The sequence below is a fragment of the Cibotium barometz genome, chromosome 30 (assembly GCF_041138505.1).
Source record: "Cibotium barometz isolate CiBa-2024 chromosome 30, ASM4113850v1, whole genome shotgun sequence".
Taxonomy (NCBI): domain Eukaryota; kingdom Viridiplantae; phylum Streptophyta; class Polypodiopsida; order Cyatheales; family Cibotiaceae; genus Cibotium; species Cibotium barometz.
Genome location: NC_141075.1, coordinates 26525004 through 26548573, shown reverse-complemented (window position 1 = coordinate 26548573; position 23570 = coordinate 26525004). Strand labels below are relative to the sequence as shown.

Genomic DNA, 23570 nt, shown 5'->3' with positions numbered 1-23570 from the left:
AGAAAGAAGTTAGTGGCTAGAACCTAGTGATGATCTTTGTCTCCTCCTTGAGCGCGCCTTTGAGTTGGGACAGCTGCCAGTAACTCCTCGGGCCCCTCCTCAAACTCTTTCCTTTTTTTTGTCTACACTAACCCTCTCTCTACTTCAATATGACAAAAATCTAGCTGAAGATATAGGCCTAGGAGAACTAACATTAATCAAACAAAATACAAAAAGAGACACTGATCCTACTGTAATCATGGAAATTTTAGGGGCGCTTAGTATTGACTAATCCCCAAGATATCTTTTTCTATTCTCTACATCCTCTCGTGCTAAAACTTTGTAGTTGGTGTCACGTTCTCCAAAACTCAGAAATTCTGGACAAGTGTTGAAAATTTAGACTCGTTTGTCCCAGATGACATTCCAGAGATGCCCGCCAACGACGAAGTAGTAGCACATAGTTACCAATGGGTCATAAATCATGGTTGGCTAGAGGTATATAACACTCACAAACATCTAAATCTATGTGAGTCCACTCTCTATCATCCTTTTGGCATTCTAAAACTCTACACTAATATCTACAAACATTTAAAAGCCATATTGACAAATGTACAATACAATTTTGATGCTACCCATATAGAGTATCCCATTATAAACAAAGAAGAAATTCCAAACTTACAGGAGTTTTTAAGTCCCATAAGCCTAGCCACCCACCCCCTAGCACAGGTCAGGGTCAAGGAGAATCTTCTTCTTCATTTTCAAAATCGATTTACCCTATCTATTCTAATGTCGCTACTAGTAAGCTACTTAACCTGTATCCTAACACGCAACCTACTAACACATCTCAGGCTGAATGCATTTTCTCATTTTTTATCCTCCCGAGATAGATTTTCCCACTAACACTCTTGTCCCTGAGGAGCAACTGGCACCTCACCCATCTCCAACAAGGCACTCTCAAGAGGTAAGACACACAATCCTACATGATAATCTTGAACCATTTACTAATGATACCATCTTGGATTCTTTGTCAACTGCAGAGTACGAGGGGCTCATACATGCAGGTAATCCTCTTTTGAAGCCAAAATTAATGTTCAAGGTACTCATGTAGATTATTCCATTTGAGCCCACATGCCGGATCATGCCAGAAGCATATTTAAAAGTCACTCCAACAAAACAACATAATGTACCATACCCTCTCCGCGCCCCATGACCTGACTTAGAAGAACTACTTCCATTGGCTAGAGAGGGCACATTATGGGCAAATGTGGCAAAGCACACAAAGTTGGCCAACCTCAGTTAGCTGATTTATTGGAGATAAGAATAGTTACATTTATGATTAGCTACTATTTTCGCAGGTGGAGGAAATCAAACCCTGTGCACACGAGGTGGCTACGCCACCATAGTCACCACTGAAGAGCACCCTCGCCTGGAAGATTTTGGAATTCAGCCCGATTGGAGAAAGGAGTACCTAAGAATACACCCAAGTGTACATGAGCGCACCACCAACACTGCGGGTCAATCCATTATACATGCCAGTTAAAAGAAGATGGAAACTGTTAGAATTTCAAGAAGCCAAAAGGCGCGACTCGCATGTGTGCTACAACTTTCCCATCTTTATACCAGCAACATTTGCACACATTCAGGAACAAAGACATTCAGGAACAAAGACAATAGATACTTACATGGATCAGGGCATGGCGTAGAATTCCAGACCCCGCTATTGTATCTAGCGTCAGATTTTTGAAATTAGTGATGGTGCTCATAGACCAATTAAAGGAGCATTATGATGGCTATATGAAGCAGAACACCTGAGGTTTGACAACATGAACCAAGGGCCATCAGATAGGGGAATCATGCTTTATTACCATCGGCTTCGATGTCTTCGAGGGTACATGCATATCACTTTCGAAGACATGGTGGATACAGGATTTTGGAGATCACATTTGGCATTTCGACATACACTCAAGAGGCTCCAATCCAGGAGGAACTTCTACCGACATGAGTTCGGTGACCAGGTCTTAAGACCTCGGTAACAGGTTCTGCGAACAGAACCTACATCAGGGAGGGGGGATGTTAATCCCATTTTGGATTAACAAACATGATCCTCAATTGAAGACATTAATAAGTGTCATGAAACGGCACTATAAAAGTTGTACATAATGAGATATTGGCCACCTAAGGCCTAGTAAGTAAGTTTTGGGTGCCCAAGTGTGAATAAGGACCAAATGTATATAAGGCATTTTCTCATAATGAAAAGACACAATCCCCTTTGTGCTATAGAGAGCTCTCCCTTGTGTCTTGAGAGAGACTGAAGGAGTGAGAGCGTTCTAGAATTGTTCCTCTTTTATGCTTGTGTGATTCATGCTTGTGTGAGAGAGTGAGAGAGAGAGAGTGATTACCTTATGCGACATTGTGAGCGACTCTACGGTGACAACGTGGAGGTGGAGCTTGGAGCTTGGAGCTTAACAAGTGAGCTTGGAGGCCTCAAGGGACTCAAGTTCAAAGCATTGGTAAGTACCCTACGACAGTTGTGATCTATGGCTCATCCTTTAGGTGAATGTGTAGAGTTCCCTCTTGGAGGTGTGGTAGCCCATAACATCCATGCCTCACATGCTGGATTTAGCTTCCATTTAGCAATCAACTTTCCAGACTCAACAGTTGGTCGGGTTTACTTCCTTGGTCATGTTTACTTTCTGACCTTCAACTTTCTGGATTTGGTAGTTGGTCAGGTTTACTTCCTTGGGTTTACTTTCCATCTTACTGATTCCTTGTCAGCTTCAGAAGAGCTACTGTCTCCACATTAGCTTCGGATCTACTGTTGCCACATTAGCTTTGGATCTATTGTTGCTACATCAGCTTCGAAGGTCTCATTAGCTTTGGATATATTGTCTTCATGTCAGCTTTGGATCTACTATTGCAACGTCAACTTTGGATCTATTATCTCTACGTCAACATCATACCTACTGATTCCATGTCAGCTTTGGATTTGCTGATGCCACATCAGCTTTAGATGTGCTATCTCCATGTCACCATCAAACCTATTGTCTCCATCTCAGTATCAGAACTGGTGATCCCACGTCTACTTCCATCTTGCTGATTCCATGTCTGCTTCCATCTTGTCGATTCCACGTCATCTTTCGATCAGGTGATTTTGACCTGCTGCTTCCCCATCCAATTCTACACCTACCGGTCTCACTACTTGTAGATTGTTGATCAGGTAAGTTTGCACAACCCTCTACAGACATTTGAAGTACTTTGAATCCCTTGCAAGTACTCCCTATGTCAGATATACTTCAGTCTGTATATTCCTTTGTTGTGCAACATGCCCGGAAACACCAATGAGTTATTTGGCATGTTGTCTGTTGAGGACAAGTTAGATGCAACCAACTATTTCCTGCACTGAAACAACTTAGATGGGATGCCAAAGATGCACAGGCGTATGTACTTATTGCTCTCTCCTGCAAATGGAAAGTTATTCCTCACATCCAATCATGTACATCTGCTAAGAGTGCATGGGATGTCCTTGCTTCTCTATATCAGATCCGCAATGAAGCCCGAGTTGCCTATCTCTAGAAAAAACTTGACTTGGAGCATCTAAGAGAGGGTGAATCTATGGATGCATTTTTGACCCGTGTCAAGGATCTAAGGGAACAATTGATTAATATTGATAAGGTTATTCTAGATAGTTCTATTGTCTCTAGTATTCTTAATGGCCTGCCTGAATCATATTAAGGATTTTCTACCACACTCCGCCTCCTAATAAAGAGCAATTCAGAGTTGTATACTTTTGATGAGTTGGTGGCTCTCTGGCTTTTCAGAGGAAGAGTAGTCTAATTCCAATAGGAACAATATGCTTGCTTCCAATCAGGAATTTTGCTGCCTCCTATCATGGCAAAGGAAAATCTAGGGCTCCATCTTGTGCTAAGCCTAAGGGTAAAGCACCAACCCAATCAGATGACCCTAAGGCCAAAGAGGAGACAGTTGAGAAGAAGATTTCTTCTATGAGAATTTCTTCTACGAGAATTTCTTTTATGTGACCAAACATAATTTTTATTTCTTCTAAGATAATTTATTTGGATGTAGAAACAATGTTTTACATAACTTGCCTAGAGTATCTTTTGAGATTAGATTAGTTTTTTCTATGCAGTAGCCAATGGACTATTAATTTTTAGACACATTCAATAAGTTCATATGAAGAAGCTTACTGTAAAATGCAGTTTATTTTGTTGAGATTCTCATAAAAAGAAGTTGGATTTTATTTTGTTGAGCTACTAAAAAATACAACATTTGGATTGTATTTTACTGAGTTCCTCAAGGAATGGTAATCCTTGCTCATCTCCAGTTCAATTTTCTTAAAGTTTTTTTAATGTATGGACAATGTTTCAAACTTGTACATATGAATCATGGGTATAGTGAGTTTAACACTAATACAAACTTTATTTCTCTATATCCACATGTTGTGCATGCATGCATGTTATAGAACACATTTCTTCTTAAACCAAGTCAGAAATTGTTATATGCACATTATGTGTGCATATACTAGGAGGCTAACCCACATTAGGCTTGTGAGCATGGGAGCATGGGAACAAGCTCTAGTGGAGCGTGGGTTAAGACTAACCGTAAGGGTTAAGATTAGGGTATAAGGTTCACACATGGGAAATGGAAAGTCAAGTCACTTGAGGGCCCTCTTATATAATAGGGGCATGGGGCACACTCAAGGGAGGCTTGGAGGCTTGGGGCTTGTGAGGCCAAAGCTATGTTATGCTCTCTTGTGTAGAGGATCATATCTTCTCACCTACCATTTCACACTATAGCTACATGCTATTGGATTGGAGTTATACCTCTTGATGGTATGGGACATCAAGGTAGAGGTATGATGTATTTCATTATATTTCATGTGTGCATCTCTTGGGCTCGGGGATGGTTGGGTGGATGAGTTTATGCCTGATTTATGCATGTTTACTTGAGTTACAAAAAAGAAAACAAATAATAATAGCAATAATAAATATAGATTATATTTACAAACAATGGCATATTGAGTCAATTTAGCGATAAATGAGGTAACCTCTCCCTCATTCTCTTCCTCTATTGCTAGGAAAACCGTATCTACACAAGGGTGGTACTTTTCTTTCTATTTAAATGCAATTAGACACAATCTTGATTTATTATAACGTAATCATTTAGTCAATCTCAATAGAGTATGAGCATTCTAAGAAATTACCTCTATATATTTCCTTCATCCAAGCACAAGACAATGATTACCATCCCAAATTTATAGCATCTTCTCATATAGGAAAGCCCACTTGGATTCTTGTATTTGATCTTCAAATTCTTTATTCTTTGCTTTCCATATATCATCCTGGCTATCTTTGTCTGCATTAAAGCACCTCTCTAGTATGATACTTGGGGATGATTTGAGAGAGCAAATAAAGTTTTCCCTACCCCTAACATATCCATTCGTGAAATACTCCACACATAACCTTTGGTACCTAGAGTGAACCCTTCTTATTGCAGGTTACTAACTAGGCGATAAAGTGGAATGGGAGGAAGGGGAGTTAATTTCTTTACTTGTCCAAAAGAGTGGTCTATACTTATTATAATCGATCACAACACCCTTTAACTTAGATTTGTCATACGCAAACATGTTCCATAAATGATCAATGGTGTTTTGTATAAGATCAAGTTAAAGATAGGCTCTTTATAGGAGGTAGGAGTGGAGGTTATGCAAAGATATGGGAAGATATACGGTAGCACTCTCTTGACCATGTTCTTATAGGTATCTCCACTCTTCATGGAGAAGAGTAAGTCCATAGGTATCCAACAAGAGGCAAAGTCTTAGGAATGGAGAATGTGATATCATCACATCTTGCGCAGCGTGCACTGTGCTAGTATGCTTTATAGTGGTAAAACAAGTTGTCTAGCTTGATGCTCTTACAAAATCTTGGGTAGATCTAGTCCCCAAGGTGAGCATATGGAGTGCTAAAGATCCACTCGGCAAAAGCATCTTGAGTTGCTTTTTCGATGCATGCCTGAAAAGAAAGAGTATAATCTATTTCTCTACCTTTTCTTTCACAATATTTGTAAAAATTTTAGTATGAGGGGGGGAGGTGTTGATGGGAGCACATCACAAAGATTGTGTCTAGCACGGTGTGATGGGAGATAGTCATCATTGGGGGTATTTAGGTATCATTCATAAATTAAGATCATTTCTAGCACCGTATTTTTCTTAATGGGAGACGGCCGTTATTTGTGAGATTTACTTATGATTCATAAATAACGAACATTTCTAACGCGATGTTTTTCTTGATGGGAGACAGACATTATTCGTGGTTTTTTAATGGGAGATACAAGATCCATTTATTGGTAATGAGATTTAGTTATCATTCATAAATTAGGAAATCATTAAGCTAAGGTTTTAGAGAGGAAAAATTTTAAAAGTGACCAAATTTTGGTCTATACTAGAAACTCGAAAAGTCCTTGTTGGAAATATTTAAGAAAAATACATGATTTCTATTTTTTGGGGCTATACTAGAAACACCCAAAGGCTCTTGGTGGAAATCTTGAAGAAAACTATATGAAAACAATCATGGAGATGCTCCTCAATATACTTGTGGAGTTGGTGCTGCCCAACACGCTTCTTGTTTTAAAAAATTAGAATTATGTGCTCAACACGCTTCTTGTTTTAAAAAATATATAATTATTTCTCTACTTTTTCTTTTCACAATGCTTTAAAAAGTGTAGTATAATGGAGGAGGTGGTGTTGATGGGAGTGCCCTATAACGATCATATAATGATTGTGTCTCTAGCACGGTATTTAGCATGATGGGAGAGTCTGTCGTTATTGGCTATGAGAGATTTAGTTATTATTCACAAATCAAGAAAGCGTCTAGCTAAGGTTTGAAAGAGAAAAATGTTTTATAGATGTCACTATTTTGTCCCATACTAAAAACAACCAAAGCCCCTTGGTGGAAATCTTGAAGAAAATCACATTGTAAGATACCTCTTACCATGTGATAAATTAACAAGGGGGTACTGGTTATTCTTTTTGTGGTGCATCAACAAAAGGCATGGAGACTTCTTCCAAGGTAAGGCCTAGTGACTTCAACAAAATCATATTCAAGAAGAATCCCTTCAAGGGACCTAGCAAAGATCTTCCAAAGGAATGATGTGTTTTCCATGGAAAGTCAACCCATGTTAAAAAGACTATTTTCTAAGGAAAAAGGCCCAAAAGTTATATCTAGCTGAGGAAGAAGACTCAAATGATGAAGACAATCCAGAAGAGGTCTCTTGTTGGAGACCAACTATACTAAACCTCATTGGGCATTCTAGACCATCTAAAACCATGGCCATGCCACATATAAATGTTTGTATAGTAAGCTTTACTAGAATCTCACATGGTGAGACCAACATTTGTCATCATAACGGGGTAAGATAAAAAAGGCACCAACATTATAAACGATAACTAGAATAATGTAATGGGTCTAGGATAGCTATCTTAACATCATCATTACCATGAATGTTTTTGTTAAGAGGGCTATTGGAGCACACCTTTAATATTCATATCTATGGAGCATTGGGGTTAAGGCATAAAAGATCTAAGGTTATTTCCCTAAATATCCTCGTATAAATGCACTTTCATGGTTATTTCGTGGAAGAAGACCATATTAGGGAGTTTGGAAAAACCCCCATACTTTGGGAATTATTCCAAATGGTGGCACTTCTAAATCTACTTATGAGAGTATCTTGAACACATCAACTCCAAATGTGTCGGAGATTGTATAGTTAGAGCCTACACATTAAGAGCTTTCCAACGATATGTCACATGAGGGGGTTTGACAAAAGATTGATAGGGTTCACCATGCTCCCCATTTATGAATCTTTGCAATTCAAAATTTCTCAAACTCCCTAATATTGTCTTGAGGTGAAATTCCCATGAGTTCTAGAGCTCATGGGAATTTCATTTAATGCAGCCCACTATGTTGACTTGGGGACTAGAATCAGGGAGAGCATCAAAAGAGAGAATGTAGGAGTTGATCTAGGCATCTGCTCACATTATCAATGATGTCACATCTATTGTACTTGATCCTAGAAAGAGAGGCTCAACTAGACCTAAATGATGCCAAGTGTGGTGGTATTTCATCCAAATTGCTCCTTAATCAAGAATGATATTTCAAAATGAGGAGGTTGAGGAGCTCATGGATGAGATGGTAGAAGTAGATTAAGATACACAAAGAACATGAGACACCACTAATTACCAATCAAGTAGATGAACATCTAAGATAATGAAGAAAGCACATCAAAATATGCTAGTGTTGTGGACAATGATGATTCCACTAGTGGAATAGATCTTTTTGTTGATATTAAGGCCATGGATCTTCACATAAACTCATTGGCATGTATGGATTTGATTCAAGATAGAAAGCAATCCTTAGCTTATACGACAGTAGGTTCAAATGACATTTCATGTGCAATAATCAAGATGGCACTTTTACATGTGTGGTAGTTCAAGTTCCTATCTTAAAGATAATTTCTTGTAAAAATTGTGCACATCATACTTTGAAAGATAAAATTTAATCATTTTAATCACATGTAAGGTATCGTTTGAAACATAAGTGAAAGGAGTGAATGTTATAGCTTCTTTTTCTCAATGCAGTACATAAGTGAAACGAGTGAATGTTATAGCTTCTTTTTCAATGCATGCCTGAGTTTTTTTTTTAAAGAAAAAAAGAAAGGAGTAAATTTCAAAGCTGCTTTTGTTTAGTGCATGCTTGGGGAAAAAAAAAAGATTCTAAAGTGCCTCCCACTCAATACTTAGGCATGTCCTTTCTAGATTGATGAATGTAAGTGGGGATGAAAATTATATAAAATAGAGAGGCCGTTTCACAAATCAAGAAATCAAGAAAGCGTCTAGCTAAGGTTTGATACCTCTTACCATGTGATAAATTAACAAGGGGGTACTGGTTATTCTTTTTGTGGTGCATCAACAAAAGGCATGGAGACTTCTTCCAAGATAAGGCCTAGTGACTTCAACAAAATCATATTCAAGAAGAATCCCTTCAAGGGACCTAGCAAAGATCTAAGACAGATCTTATCAATGGGTGTTGAGGGAATGTAGTCCACCTCGTTCATCCTATAAAAGTGGCATTACTTGAGTTACAAAAAAGAAAACAAATAATAATAGCAATAATAAATATAGATTATATTTACAAACAATGGCATATTGAGTCAATTTAGCGATAAGTGAGGTAACCTCTCCCTCGTTCTCTTCCTCTATGTCTAGGAAAACCGTATCTACACAAGGGTGGTACTTTTCTTTCTATTTAAATGCAATTAGACGACACAATCTTGATTTATTATAGCTTAATCATTTAGTCAATCTCAATAGAGTATGAGCATTCTAAGAAATTACCTCTATATATTTCCTTCATCCAAGCTACAAGACAATGATTACCATCCCAAATTTATAGCATCTTCTCATATAGGAAAGCCCACTCGGATTCTTGTATTTGATCTTCAAATTCTTTATTCTTTGCTTTCCATATATCATCCTGGCTATCTTTGTCTGCATTAAAGCACCTCTCTAGTATGATACTTGAGGATGCCATTTGAGAGAGCAAATAAAGTTTTCCCTACCCCTAACATATCCATTCGTGAAATACTCCACACATAACCTTTGGTACCTAGAGTGAACCCTTCTTATTTGCAGGTTACTAACTAGGCGATAAAGTGGAATGGGAGGAAGGGGAGTTAATTTCTTTACTTGTCCAAAAGAGTGGTCTATACTTATTATAATCGATCACAACACCCTTACTTTAACTTAGATTTGTCATACGCAAACGTGTTTCACAAATGATCAATGGTGTTTTGTATAAGATCAAGTTAAAGATAGGCTCTTTATAGGAGGCAGGAGTGGAGGTTATGCAAAGATATGGGAAGATATGCGGTAGCACTCTCTTGACCATGTTCTTATTACAGGTATCTCCACTCTTCATGGAGAAGAGTAAGTCCACAGGTATCCAACAAGAGGCAAAGTCTTAGAATGGAGAATGTGATATCATCACATCTTGCGTAGCGTGCACTGTGCTAGTATGTTCTATAGTGGTAAAACAAGTTGTCTAGCTTGATGCTCTTACAAAATCTTGGGTAGATCTGGTCCCCAAGGTGAGCATATGGAGTGCTAAAGATCCACTCGGCAAAAGCATCTTGAGTTGCTTTTTCGATGCATGCCTGAAAAGAAAGATTATAATCTATTTCTCTACCTTTTCTTTCACAATATTTGTAAAAATTTTAGTATGAGGGGGGAGGTGTTGATGGGAGCACATCACAAAGATTGTGTCTAGCACGATGTGATGGAAGATAGTCATCATTGGGGGTATTTAGGTATCATTCATAAATTAAGATCATTTCTAGCACCGTGTTTTTCTTAATGCCGTTATTGGTGAGATTTACTTATGATTCATAAATAAAGAACATTTCTAACGCGATGTTTTTCTTGATGGGAGATAGACATTATTCATGTTTTTTTTAATGTGAGATACAAGATCCATTTATTGGTAATGAGATTTAGTTATCATTCATAAATCAGGAAAGCATTAAGCTAAGGTTTTAGAGAGGAAAAATTTTAAAAGTGTCCAGATTTTGGTCTATACTAGAAACTCGAAAAGTCCTTGTTGAAAATATTTAAGAAAAATACATGATTTGTATTTTTTGGGGCTATACTAGAAACACCCAAAGGCTCTTGGTGGAAATCTTGAAGAAAACTATATGAAAACAATCATGAATATACTTGTGGAGTTGGTGCTGCCCAACACGCTTCTTGTTTTAAAAAATTAGAATTATGTGCCCAACATGCTTCTTGTTTTAAAAAATATATAATTATTTCTCTACTTTTTCTTTTCACAATGCTTTAAAAAGTGTAGTATAATGGAGGAGGTGGTGTTGATGGGAGTGCATTATAACGATCATATAATGATCGTGTCTAGCATGGTATTTTGCATGATGGGAGAGTCTGTCATTATTGGCTGCTGTGAGAGATTTAGTTATTATTCACAAATCAAGAAAGCGTCTAGCTAAGGTTTGAAAGAGAAAAATGTTTTATAGATGTCACTATTTTGTCCCATACTAAAAACAACCAAAGCCCCTTGGTGGAAATCTTGAAGAAAATCACATTGTAAGATACCTCTTACCATGTGATAAATTAACAAGGGGGTATTGGTTATTCTTTTTGTGGTGCATCAACAAAAGGCATGGAGACTTCTTCCAAGATAAGGCCTAGTGACTTCAACAAAATCATATTCAAGAAGAATCCCTTCAAGGGACCTAGCAAAGATCTTCCAAAGGAATGATGTGTTTTCCATGGAAAGCCAACCCATGTTAAAAAGGCTATTTTCCAAGGAAAAAGGCCCAAAAGTTATATCTAGCTAAGGAAGAAGACTCAAATGATGAAGACAATCTAGAAGAGGTCTCTTGTTAGAGACCAACTATACTGAAACTCATTGGGCATTCTAGACCATCTAAAGCCATGCCACATATAAATGTTTGTATAGTAAGCTTTACTAGAATCTCACATGGTGAGACCAACATTTGTCATCACTCATAACGGGGTAAGATAAAAAAGGCACCAACATTATAAACAATAACTAGAATAACGTAATGGGTCTAGGATAGCTTTCTTAACATCATCATTACCATGAATATTTTTGTTAAGAGGGCTATTGGAGCACACCTTTAATATTCATATCTATGGAGAATTGGGGTTAAGGCATAAAAGATCTAAGGTTATTTCCCAAAATATCCTCTTATAAATGCACTTTCACGGTTATTTTGTGGAGGAAGACCATATTAGGGAGTTTGGAAAAAACCCCCATACTTTGGGAATTTTTCCAAATGGTGGCACTTCTAAATCTACTTATGAGAGTATCTTGAACACATCAACTCCAAATGTGTCGGATATTGTATAGTTAGAGCCTACACATCAAGAGCTTTCCAACGATATGTCACATGAGGGGGTTTGACAAAAGATTGATAGGGTTCACCATGCTCCCCATTTATGAATCTTTGCAATTCAAAATTTCTCAAACTCCCTAATATTGTCTTGAGGTGAAATTCCCATGAGTTCTAGAGCTCATGGGAATTTCATTTAATGCAGCCCACTATGTTGACTTGGGGACTAGAATCAGGGAGAGCATCAAGAGAGAGAATGTACGAGTTGATCTAGGCATCTGCTCACATTATCAATGATGTCACATATATTGTACTTGATCCTAGAAAGAGAGGCTCAACCAGACCTAAATAATGCCAAGTGTGGTGGTATTTCATCCAAATTGCTCCTTAATTGATGCATGAAATGCTCTCCTGTGTGTGTGGGACCCTCTCCACCTCTCAATTCTGATTTTCTCGTGTGAATTTCTCTTAAAGGGATTTTTTTAAAATTAAACATTAATCATAATTAATGTTAATTATGATTAAAGATTTAATTAAAAACTTTAATCCAAAGTTTAATGATAAGCTCTCTATTAACAGAGAGAGAAAGAGAGAGAAGGAGAAAGAATTTAGTGGAGAAGATGGAGAGGAGAGAAGAAGTGGAGTTGAATATTATCTCTTCCACTTTTTTGCACACAGGCAGGGGGAGCTGCGCAGCAGGCAGCGGTGGAAAAAAACACCCCCTCCTTAGAAAAGTCAAAACCCAATAAGTTAATAAAGCTTATTAATATTTTTTTTATTTTTTTAAAAAAGTAAGTTTTTTATTAAAAAAACTTTTGAAAATGTTTCAAAAAAAAGCTTGAAAAAAGCCTAAAAATTATGAGAAATTATGGGATTTGAGGAAAAAATCTTAGGAAATTTCTGAATTTTTTTTCTCTGAAATTTTTTTGGCTTTTCATCTTCCGGAAAACTCTTGGCTTTTCGCTTTCCCAAAACCTTTTGGCTTTCTGAATTCCGGAAAAACTTTTGACCTTCTGTATTTCGAAAACTTTTGACCTTTCACATTTTGATTTTTTTTTTGTCTTTTTATTTTCCCAAAACATTTGGCTTTCCGTATTCTGGGAAAACTGTTTTGGGACTTCGAAATTTTTTGACTGTTCGTATTCTAAATGCGTTCGAGGTAATTTAAAAATTTTAAAAAATTTCTAAAATTTAGTGAAAAATTAGACAAAGATTATTTTAAATTTTGCAAAAATGTGGGGTTGGGGTTTGGCATGTGGTGTGTCCATTCAAAATCCTTTAAAAATATATTTTTTGACCCAAAAATTAGAAAATCCATTAAAATTATAAATTTTCATTGGATTTGAGAATTGTCGAGCGGAATTCAAAATTTTGTGAACAATGGGATTCTAAGGAAAAATAAGGAATATTCTAGAATTTATTTATAGAAATCCTAAAATTTGGTTTTTATAAATTATCAATTGTATTTTGGCAAATTAAATTGCTAATTTTTTTTTGAAAAAATATAGGTTTGGAATGCCATAAGATAGGTTTGGTGGAATTCAAAATTGATATCATATTTTAAGGCCCTAGAAAATTAGAAAAAATTATCAAAAAATCATGATAATTCTTTTTCTCGAGAATTTAATATTTTTGAAGGTTATTTAATGTTCAAGTATGTTTTCTCATGCTGACATTAGATAGATGTGGGTTATTCGCATATTATTAATACGATCATACCTCGTATTAATAGTTATTTCTGTTTAGATTATTTCTAAGTGATGTTTTCATGATTTTTTACCTTTGTTTAGCCATTCTTTTTGGACATATTCCTTAATTTCTTCAATGATGGCTAGAATCTCCATTCAAAGTGTGTTTCACCTTTGATTCTTTTTCATGATAATTTATTTTGCACTTATTTAGAGGTTTGCACTTAATTTCTTAAGTCTAAGACAAATTCTATCATGGGTCAGTTGATCGGTTTGTTTTGGTGGATTTTATTGGATGTTTTCTAAGTTTTATATGGACTCATCAGGTTCTGCCTAGATCACTTGTGTCTAGGGTGCTACACACATGTGTTTCACTTGCTTACTTTGGAGTTTTGCTTGAACGACACCACGTTCATATACTCCGGATTGATGAGTTGGCCACCAATTTTAATACTTCTTTTGGCATGATTAATGTCCATTAGATGGTATGCATTGATTTTTATGATCAACTATGGTTTTCATGGATTCGAGGAGCTTCTATGATTTTATCCATGGTTTTATAAGGATCTTTTGATCTTTTGGATAATATCATGTGCTTTGAAGGTAGCATTTGCCTTCATTTTTTGCACATAATTTTGGAGTATATTGTTTGTACTCTTGTACATATTCCAACTCGGATACCTAGTTGGTTATATATCTAGGTGAGTTATTTTTCTACCCTAACTTTATTGTGTTTTGGGTAGTTATCATTAGAAAGGCGCCAATAATTCAAAATTCTTTTCTAATGATGTACTCGATAAGGGTTATTCCTTGATGTAGTCTCAAGTATATAGAGATAGGTTTAGTATGTGAAAGTCTAGATAAGGCCATCTTATCTCTTTTATATAGGATTTTATTAATTTTTCCTAGACGGCATACTAGGGAGTCTCAAATTGTTAAGGTATGTATGGGTGGTATGGGACACTAGTGATCCCTCACATATATTATCTTATGGGATAATTTGGACTCAAGATTATTGCTTTGCTTACATCACTTAGCAATTTGACCTCACATTCAAAGACAATCTCATTTTCTAAATTCACTAGAAGTTATAGTGTGGGCATTCTCTAGATAAACTTCTTTTATCTATAGCCTGCATGTTTTGATGAGAGTAATCTCGTCAACATTTTCACTTGTTGAAATCTCTTTCTTTAGTGTTCAAACAAGTTTATCTTGTTGTGTTCGGATAAGAAAATTTGGATTCTTCCTTTCTAACGAGATATACAAGTCACAATAGTCAAATTAGAACAAATATAAAGAGATATACAAGTCACAATAGTCAAATTAGAATAAATATAAAGAGAGATACAAGTCACAATAGTCAAATTAGAATAAATATAAAGAGAGATACAAGTCACAATAGTGAAATTCGAACAAATATCAATGATCATAAGTAGTTAGATATTAATGATAGGAAGCATTGTACAAACATTTCACATTTCATTGATGAAATGGTACACTCTAGAATGTTTTTATAGCATCATCTAATAAATATAAAGAGAGATACAAGTCACAATAGTGAAATTCGAACAAATATCAATGATCATAAGTAGTTAGATATTAATGATAGGAAGCATTGTACAAACATTTCACATTTCATTGATGAAATGGTACACTCTAGAATGTTTTTATAGCATCATCTATAAAGTGTCAAGTAATAAGTTATCAAATTATTACTTTACAACAGTGACTGGACATGAAGCATGGTTGACTACATAGTTGCTTACACTCCCAAGAAAAGCCCTGTCATGGGAAAGATCATCAAATTCATCATCAACAAAGTTGGTAGTAAATTTTTACCTTTTTTTTTGTTTTGTTTTCAATACCTAACAAAGTATATTACTTCTAAGAATCATACTAAGACTAGTAATAATATATTACTTCCAAGAAGAAGAATAATAATATTAGAAACAAAATAGATTACCTCCAAGAATCATACTAAGACTAGTAATAATATATCACTTCCAAAAGAAGAATAATAATAATACTAGAAACAAATTCTATTTTGTTTTTAGTAATACCAAAAACAAAATAGATAACACTAAGATCACCTTATTGTAAAATAAATAATTATTTACCTTTTGATGGTGGTCCCTTGACCCCTATTGCCCATCACGAGGGCATGTAGAGGAATCTTGGCTGCTGCCTCGCAAATTTTCTCGGTTGGATCCCCCCAGTATATTTTCACATGAATGGTCACCTGCAAAGGCTTAGGATGGTTAATTTAGCTTAATTATTTTACACTAATTAAGTATAACTATCAATGGTTTTTTTAAATCAAATAATTAATTAATTTTAACTATCAATGGTCACCTACAAAGGCTTAGGATGCTTAATTTAGCGTAATTATTTTATACTAATTAATTCTAACTATCAATGGTTTTTGAAAATCAAATAATTAATTAATCTAACTATCAATGGATTTTTTAAATCAAATAATTAATTAATCATAACTATCCATGGTTTTTTTATTTACACTAATTAATCATAACTATCAATGGTCACCTACGAAGGCTTAATTTAGCTTAATTATTTTACACTAATTAAAATTAATGATAATTATCAATGGTTTTTTTTTTAAATTAAATAAATTTTTTTGGGATTTCTAAAAGACATTACATCCTTGTGAAGGTTGAGATTATCGAGCACGGCAATGACTTCCGTGTCAGTTGCAGTCCCATAATCTTTTTGCGTTTTTGGGTCTTTGAATTCCAGGAAAGGGATTAGCGCTGTTTCACAAAAAAACAAAACAAAACCATAATTAAAAAAACCTTAAACAAAACCTGCACAAAACAAACACAAGCATGCAAGATTAAGCGAGAGATTAGATTTATTTTAAGTGACTTCGCGCACGATTAAGCAAGAAATTAGATTTATTTTACGTGAAGACGCGCACGATTAAGCAAGAGCTTAGATTTCCTGTACGAGAAAGCGTGCATGATTAAGCAAGTCTTAGAGATTAGGTTTATTTTACGTGAATACGAGCATGATTAAAGCAAGAGATTAGGTTTATGTTACGTGAACCACTGTCCGACCACAGCATCTTAACGTGTGCAGCCGGCTCAGAGCCCTTTTGCTGAACGATGAGCAGGATCACGCTGTCTCCGTCTCTCACAAGGTTGTCTATTGCCCAAGTTAGGGCATTTTTGCTATTAAGTGAGAAGTCCAGCGCAATACCCACGTTCCTTATTTTGTCCATTCTCTGTGTGTGCGCGTGCCTGTGCGTGCGTGCGTGCGTGTGTGCGTGCGTGCGTGTGCGTGTGCGTGTGCGTGTTCTCAGAGCTCTCTACTGAATTAATTGGCTTCGCCTAGACTCCTGGAATGAACTCTTCTGTGGAAGACTTGCTCAAGAGTTGCGCCTTCATATACAGGCCAGAAAGCAATCCTTTAATAAGCAAAAGCAAGCATCTTTACTGTTTTAATGGCATCTAAAGTGCACGCTCTCAAAAGTGTGTGTAGAACTCAAAGTTGCCTTCTAAGGTCCTTTTGGGAATCATTTGAACTCTAGAATACTTAATCCTAATTTATACTTAATCCTAATTCCCCCTTAACAAAACCCTAATTAGAAAATTGCAAAGAAAGTTTGGAATAAAGGGAGAAACGGCGTCTCTATTTTATATCATTTTCATCCCCACTTACATTCATCAATCTAGAAAGGACATGCCTAAGTATTGAGTGGAAGGCACTTTAGAATCTTCTTTTTTTTTTTCCAAGCATGCACTAAACAAAAGCAGCTTTGAAATTTACTCCTCTTCTTTCTTTTTTCTTTTTCAAAAAAAAAAACACAGGCATGCATTGAAAAAGAAGCTATAACATTCACTCCTTTCATTTATGTACTGCATCGAGAAAAAGAAGATATAACATTCACTCCTTTCACTTATGTTTCAAATGATACCTTACATGTGATTAAAATGATTAAATTTTCTCTTTCAAAGTATGATGTGCACAATTTTTACAAGAAATTATCTTTAAGATAGGAACTTGAACTACCACACATGTAAAAGTGCCATCTTGATTATTGCACATGAAATGTCATGAGAACCTACTGTCGTATAAGCTAAGGATTGCTTTCTAGCTTGTATATAAAGGTCCATCACTTGAGTGATTCATTCATAAAAAAGTTCGTTTTAAGAGTCTATAAGAAGCCAAGACTCTAGAAAAAAAACAACACATGCACACATTCATTTGTTCACATCAATTTATTTTTTATTTACATACATACATACATACATACATACATACACATATATATATATATATGTATGTATATATGTATATATATGTATGTATGTATGTATGTATGTATATATATATACATACATACATACATACATACATACATATATATACATATATACATACATATATATATATATATATACATATATATACATATACATATATATACATATATACATATATATATATATATAATGTATGTATGTATGTATATATGTATATATGTATGTGTGTGTGTATATATATATATGTGTGTGTCTATATATAGAGACACAAGAGAGTGTGAGAAGTGGTTGTCATCCCGTGGTACGAACATGACTATACATGTGGTGATACACATGGCCCACCAGCTGCAAAGTAGCCATGTATGTAGCCATGTTTTTGGCTTCCAAAACTTGGGATTATCTCCCAAGAACCTCGAGAGCATAGCCGTAAGGCCTTGGGATATTCTCCCAAACCCGAGATCAGAGAGCAATGTTGCAAGCAATACATGACAATTTTATTATTATGCTAACTTAACTTAAATTATTCAAGCCAAAAATTATGAATATTTATATAAATAATGAAATAAATGTATTAGCGCGACTAGTTAGGCCTACCCTTCATCGATTATATCTTGAATCAAATCCATACATGCCAATGAGTTTATGTGAAGATCCTTGGCCTTAATATCAACAAAAAGATCTATTCCACTAGTGGAATCATCATCGTCCACATCACTAGCATCTTTTGATGTGCTTTCTTCATTATCTTAGATGTTCATCTACTTGATTGGTAATTAGTGGTGTCTCATGTTCTTTGTGTATCTTAATCTACTTCTACCATCTCATCCATGAGCATCTTTTTTTTGCGTAGAGCTTAATTGGAACATGTAAATACACTATTACACTTGTGGTGGCACTATGATATGCGCAAGGATGTACCCAAGCCACCTTATTTGCTAAATTGAGAGCTAGAGAATAAGTGACCTATAGGAAGTTGACAAGTGTGAATGCCCATAACTTAAGTTGTTATATATAAGTCATGATCTTTACACTCATCAATAAACTTTGCTCATTTTACCTTTGGGAGCTCTCATGCCCTGTTTCCCTCTTATGGGTGTGCTACACTCTCTATGTGTGGTGCTATTTTGAAATTTCTAGCTTCCATGGGAGTTGGGAATGTTCTACCTGTCATATAAGCTCAAATTGTATTATGTTTTGTTTAAGTTTGTGAATTTGCTCAAGATATGAGATATGCATGAGTAGGAGAAGCTCACATTGCATGCATAGGAGAAGCTCACATTGACTTATCTTGAGTGAAGGAGAAAGTGGGTTAAATTCATAAGATTTGAGTGGAGGGAAGCATGGGAATAGGAATGGAGTGGAGCTAAAGAGATGAAAGGGACATTTGCATAGAAGATAGTAAGATAAACCATGGCGTTAAAGAGTGCAATTGTGGGAGTGATTGTAAGAGTTCAATGGTATAGGAAACTACCCATTGTTACATCCTTGTGTTGCTTGGAGAAGGAGAAGGAGCAATGAGGTATATCCCTTATAGGAGAAAAGAAGGAGGGTGGAGTAGAAGACTTAGCTCCCATGCTTGGATGAACAAACACAATATTCACTACACAATTCACCTTGCACTTGTGCCTTACACATTGTATGGCACTTTTGAATTCCCCAGAGTCTGCACTCGTACCTCAACTTTGGACTCGTGCACTTGTTCACACTTAAGTTGCAAGTGAGGATTTTGGATCTTGATTATATCCTTAAAAGTAGCAAGCACTTATTGCTCTAAAAGACTCAAGTGGACATATTAACCATAGGGGCTAGGTAGGATGGAGAGTGATGAGAATAGTAGAAGTAGGTCTAGGTAGGATGGATTTTAGATCGCATACTAGTGTAACAAGCGTACTTATTCAACATGCATATATGTACAAAGATATCCATGTGTATTCTTTTGTCAAGATCCCTAAGCACAAGGCATGAGTGTGTGATTTGATGTTGATCTCTCCAATATAATTAAATCACGTGTCTTCTTTGAATTTTTATTTCATTTTTGATATCTTTATCATGGTATCCATTTTCCCCAGCTTTGAATCTATCAATTGAAGAATGGAAATCAGTGGATTGCCTCAGTGGAAAAACTATTCTTGTTTTTTTAAAATATATGATTGCTTAAAAAATTACTAGAAATGATATATTACTCCAAATAGGTTGAAACTTGATTCTAGGACTCATCATCAATGGGACCATGCATCACAAAAATTTTAGGGTCCATTTGAGCCCTGCAAGCTCCCTTAGACAAAGGCTGGTGAATTGGGGCATGCTTTTTCAAAATCCAGAGTCTGCTTAAAAAAAACTCCAAAATTTTTGGGCCACATCTAAGCCGTGCAAGCCACCCAACTGAAGGATGGCAAATTGGGGCATGCTGCATGGTCCACTCATGTGATAAGCCCTACATCAATTTTTGTGCCATTTTGAGAAAATCAAAGAACTGAAGATTTCATCGTACTTTGTTCTTGTTAGCTGATAATTAAAAAAATATTCTTGTGTTGTATTTCATGCTCAATCTACAATAAAAAACTTATTAAGCTTGTATTGTGTTTTGTGTTCAATCAAAAGTTTAAAAGATTGTGCTTGGATCGTGTTTTGTGCCCGATTAAAAATTGAAAGATCTATTTTACATCTTGTTTTATGTTTGATCAACACCATAAAAGATTGCTTGGATCACGTTTGTGTGCTCAATTAAAAATTAAAAGATTGAAATTGCATCGTGTTGTTTTATTGTATACGATGACATATCGCTTCAAAGGAAATATCATGCATGACATCAAACACTACAAGTGCTTTCGCATTGATAATTTTAAATGTAGTACAAGTGATTTAAAGTTATCAAGTACAACACACAACACCTTAAGCAGCCCCCTGGTCCTCACCAATCAAGGTGGTTGGAACCTCGTTCAAACCTAGTCAAGGCCATGGATTATCCTATTTAGGTTGGTTGATATGACTACTTTTATTTAGGTTGGTTGATATGACTACTTTTATTTAGGTTGGTTGATATGACTACTTTTATTTAGGTTGGTTGATATGACTACTTTTATTTCTTATGCAACTATGCTATTGCAAAGTACTTCAATCATATATTCACTCATTTTCTGGTTTCTTTCATTGATGGCTTGTGCCCACATGCATATCCTATAGATTAGCTACTTGTGTGCTGGATCAATCATTCCTCCCGAGTAGTGTCAACAATTTACTCTATTGTTTCCTTGAAAACTACAAGGCCCATGTTCTTGTTTTAGTAAATAGGAAATATGAGACCACACACCAAGATTAGAGATAGGAAATTTGAGACTACACCAAGACAAGGTTTTGCATGTCAAACCCAATTTTATGTATCCTCTAGTACTCCCTCTCTAGCTGCCCTCTTGCCACCCCCTCACCTACCAATAATATCTTAAACTCATCTTTGGTTAAGTCGAGGAGTTCTAAATCCACAAAGTATTTGCTTAGTCCTCATAAACTCCATCTTGCTTTGTGTTTTGATTATTTGATCAAAAAATTAAAATATTTTCTGTTGAAAATTAAAAGATCTATTCAAAGTAAAGAACACACATGACATCAAACGTTACAAGTGCTTTCACATCAATAAATTTGAATCTAGTGCATTGCATCATCTTGCATATACACAATAAAAATGACAAGCTTATACACACACATAAATTTAGCATAGAAATTGATCATAGACTCCCTAATGACAAACATCCTCCTTGTTATTAAAATCATGTCACGGTTCAAACTAAAGGCATCACCATTGTGTAAAGCCTTTGAACATGCATCATATCCTTGTCCTTGAGAGTGAGACACCCAGTATGGATGGCCCTACCAATTGTCCATTGTGAAACAAATCAACCAAGTAAGCTTCAAAGCTGCTTCCTAGATAGCAATAAGCAACCTTGTTGACACCATTATCACCCCAAGAAAAAACTTGGTAAGAGACCATTGCTTTAGGTCTTGCAAAACCTCTCTCACCAACCTTGAGAGGGGTGCCCTTAGAAAGAGTAGATCGATAGTTGTATTTCTTTATTTCTCAAAGAGCGGTGGTGTGCCTGGTCTCCATCTTCACTTTTTGTGCCATTGGCAATAGTGGAGGAGCTTTTGCATGCACATCATCCCTAGCAGGTGGATTGCCTCCTTTTTTGTTGTTAGAATGGGCGCTCACTATCGCTTTCATGGGAAGGATTCTGTTGACCTATAGTTTTCGAAGAGGACACCTTGCTAGGATTTCTTCTAGCACTTTCCTTTATGTGCACCATGAGTTCAATGAAGGAAATGAAAGCAAGCTAGAAGAGTGGAGAGAAATGAAGTAAGGGTGGTTTCAATGAAGGAAATGAAAGAAATACCTTCACATTTATATTTACAAGTATGATAACTTTTCAATATTATGCTAAGTTATCAAAATGAAGAGTAGTGGTACCTGGTATCCATATATGCTTTTTGTGCCATGGGTAGTGGTGGAGGATCTTTAATACACACATCGTCGTTCCTAGCAGGAGGATTGCCTCCCCTATGCTGTCAAATTTGGTTTGCTCACTATTAGTGTCATCAAAAGGATTCGGTTAAGGTATAGTTTTCAAAGCAAACACCTTGTTGGGATTCCTTCCAGCACTTTGATGTTTAGTTTTCAGAGTGGACACCTTATTGGGATTCCTTACAACACTTTGATGTATAGTCTTCAGAGTAGACACTTTGTTGGGATTCCTTCCATCACTTTCCTTTGTACGCACCATTTTAATAAAGGAAATGAAAGCAAGTTAGAAGAGAAGAGAGAAATGAAATAAGGGTGGTTTTAATGAAATAAGGGTGGTTTTAATGAACGAAATGAAAGAAATTCCTTCACATTTATATAAAGGAGTATGATAACTTTTTAATATTATGATAAGTTACCAACATGATAAATTATCTATAATCATCCATCAAAACTTACTACTATGATAACTTAGCAAACATAGACTTTAATATGCTTTTATACATAACCAATTTCAAGTATGAAAACTTATCCAACATCATATGACAAAGTACTTATACTTTTACACAACTAATATAATCTTCATTGTATTATCCATTAACATTTGCACATTATAACATTTTCACATAACTCATATAATCTTCCTTGTATTATCCATTACCAACACTTGCACATTAAAGAGACTATTATTATGAAATTTCTCGTGTTTTCCATTTGCTACCACTTCTCACTTGATTTCTCAACCAATTCGCATGGTGTTCTCTAGCTTTTGAATTCTCAAACAATGTTTTTCTCATGACATATTACTCTTTAATCACTTATGTCCCATTGGACTTGGACATCTTCCTCTAACTTTATCTCTTATCTTCTTGCACCACCATTGGAGTAATTGTCTCATGGGATTGATATCATGGAATCCTCGTCCATGAGCTATTGCCTTTTGGAAATCGTAGCATACTTGTTCCAATGAGATTTCTTTACGCCTTATGTTGACCAGATCTCTAAACTTCTTTTGTTTGCAAAGTAAAAACCATGAGCCTCGAAGATGTGTTACAATCATAAGCAACATATCCACAATTAAAGGTCTTCATGCACGAGAGAGAGAGAGAAGATTCTAGACCAAATTCCAAGAGAAAAACGGATAACTTCAACAAAAGTAGAGAGTCT

The 23570-nt window shown here is 35.8% G+C and overlaps 1 protein-coding gene across 2 annotated transcripts; it reads right to left on the bottom strand.

The window, feature by feature from the left end:
• Nucleotides 1-15189: 15189 nt before the first annotated feature.
• LOC147621334 (universal stress protein PHOS32-like) lies at nt 15190-17009 on the bottom strand. Of its 2 annotated transcripts, XM_086824539.1 has the most exons (5): nt 16919-16970; nt 16668-16888; nt 16269-16378; nt 15728-15849; nt 15190-15392 (listed from the first exon to the last, which is right to left on the bottom strand). In XM_086824539.1, exons 2-5 carry the CDS (start codon nt 16846-16848, stop codon nt 15323-15325), a joined length of 483 nt encoding a protein of 160 aa, XP_086680665.1. In that variant the 5' UTR covers nt 16849-16888; nt 16919-16970; the 3' UTR covers nt 15190-15322. The 2 variants fall into 2 exon arrangements, with proteins under 2 accessions (XP_086680665.1, XP_086680664.1); XM_086824538.1 differs by having other exon boundaries at nt 16668-17009.
• Nucleotides 17010-23570: the final 6561 nt, after the last annotated feature.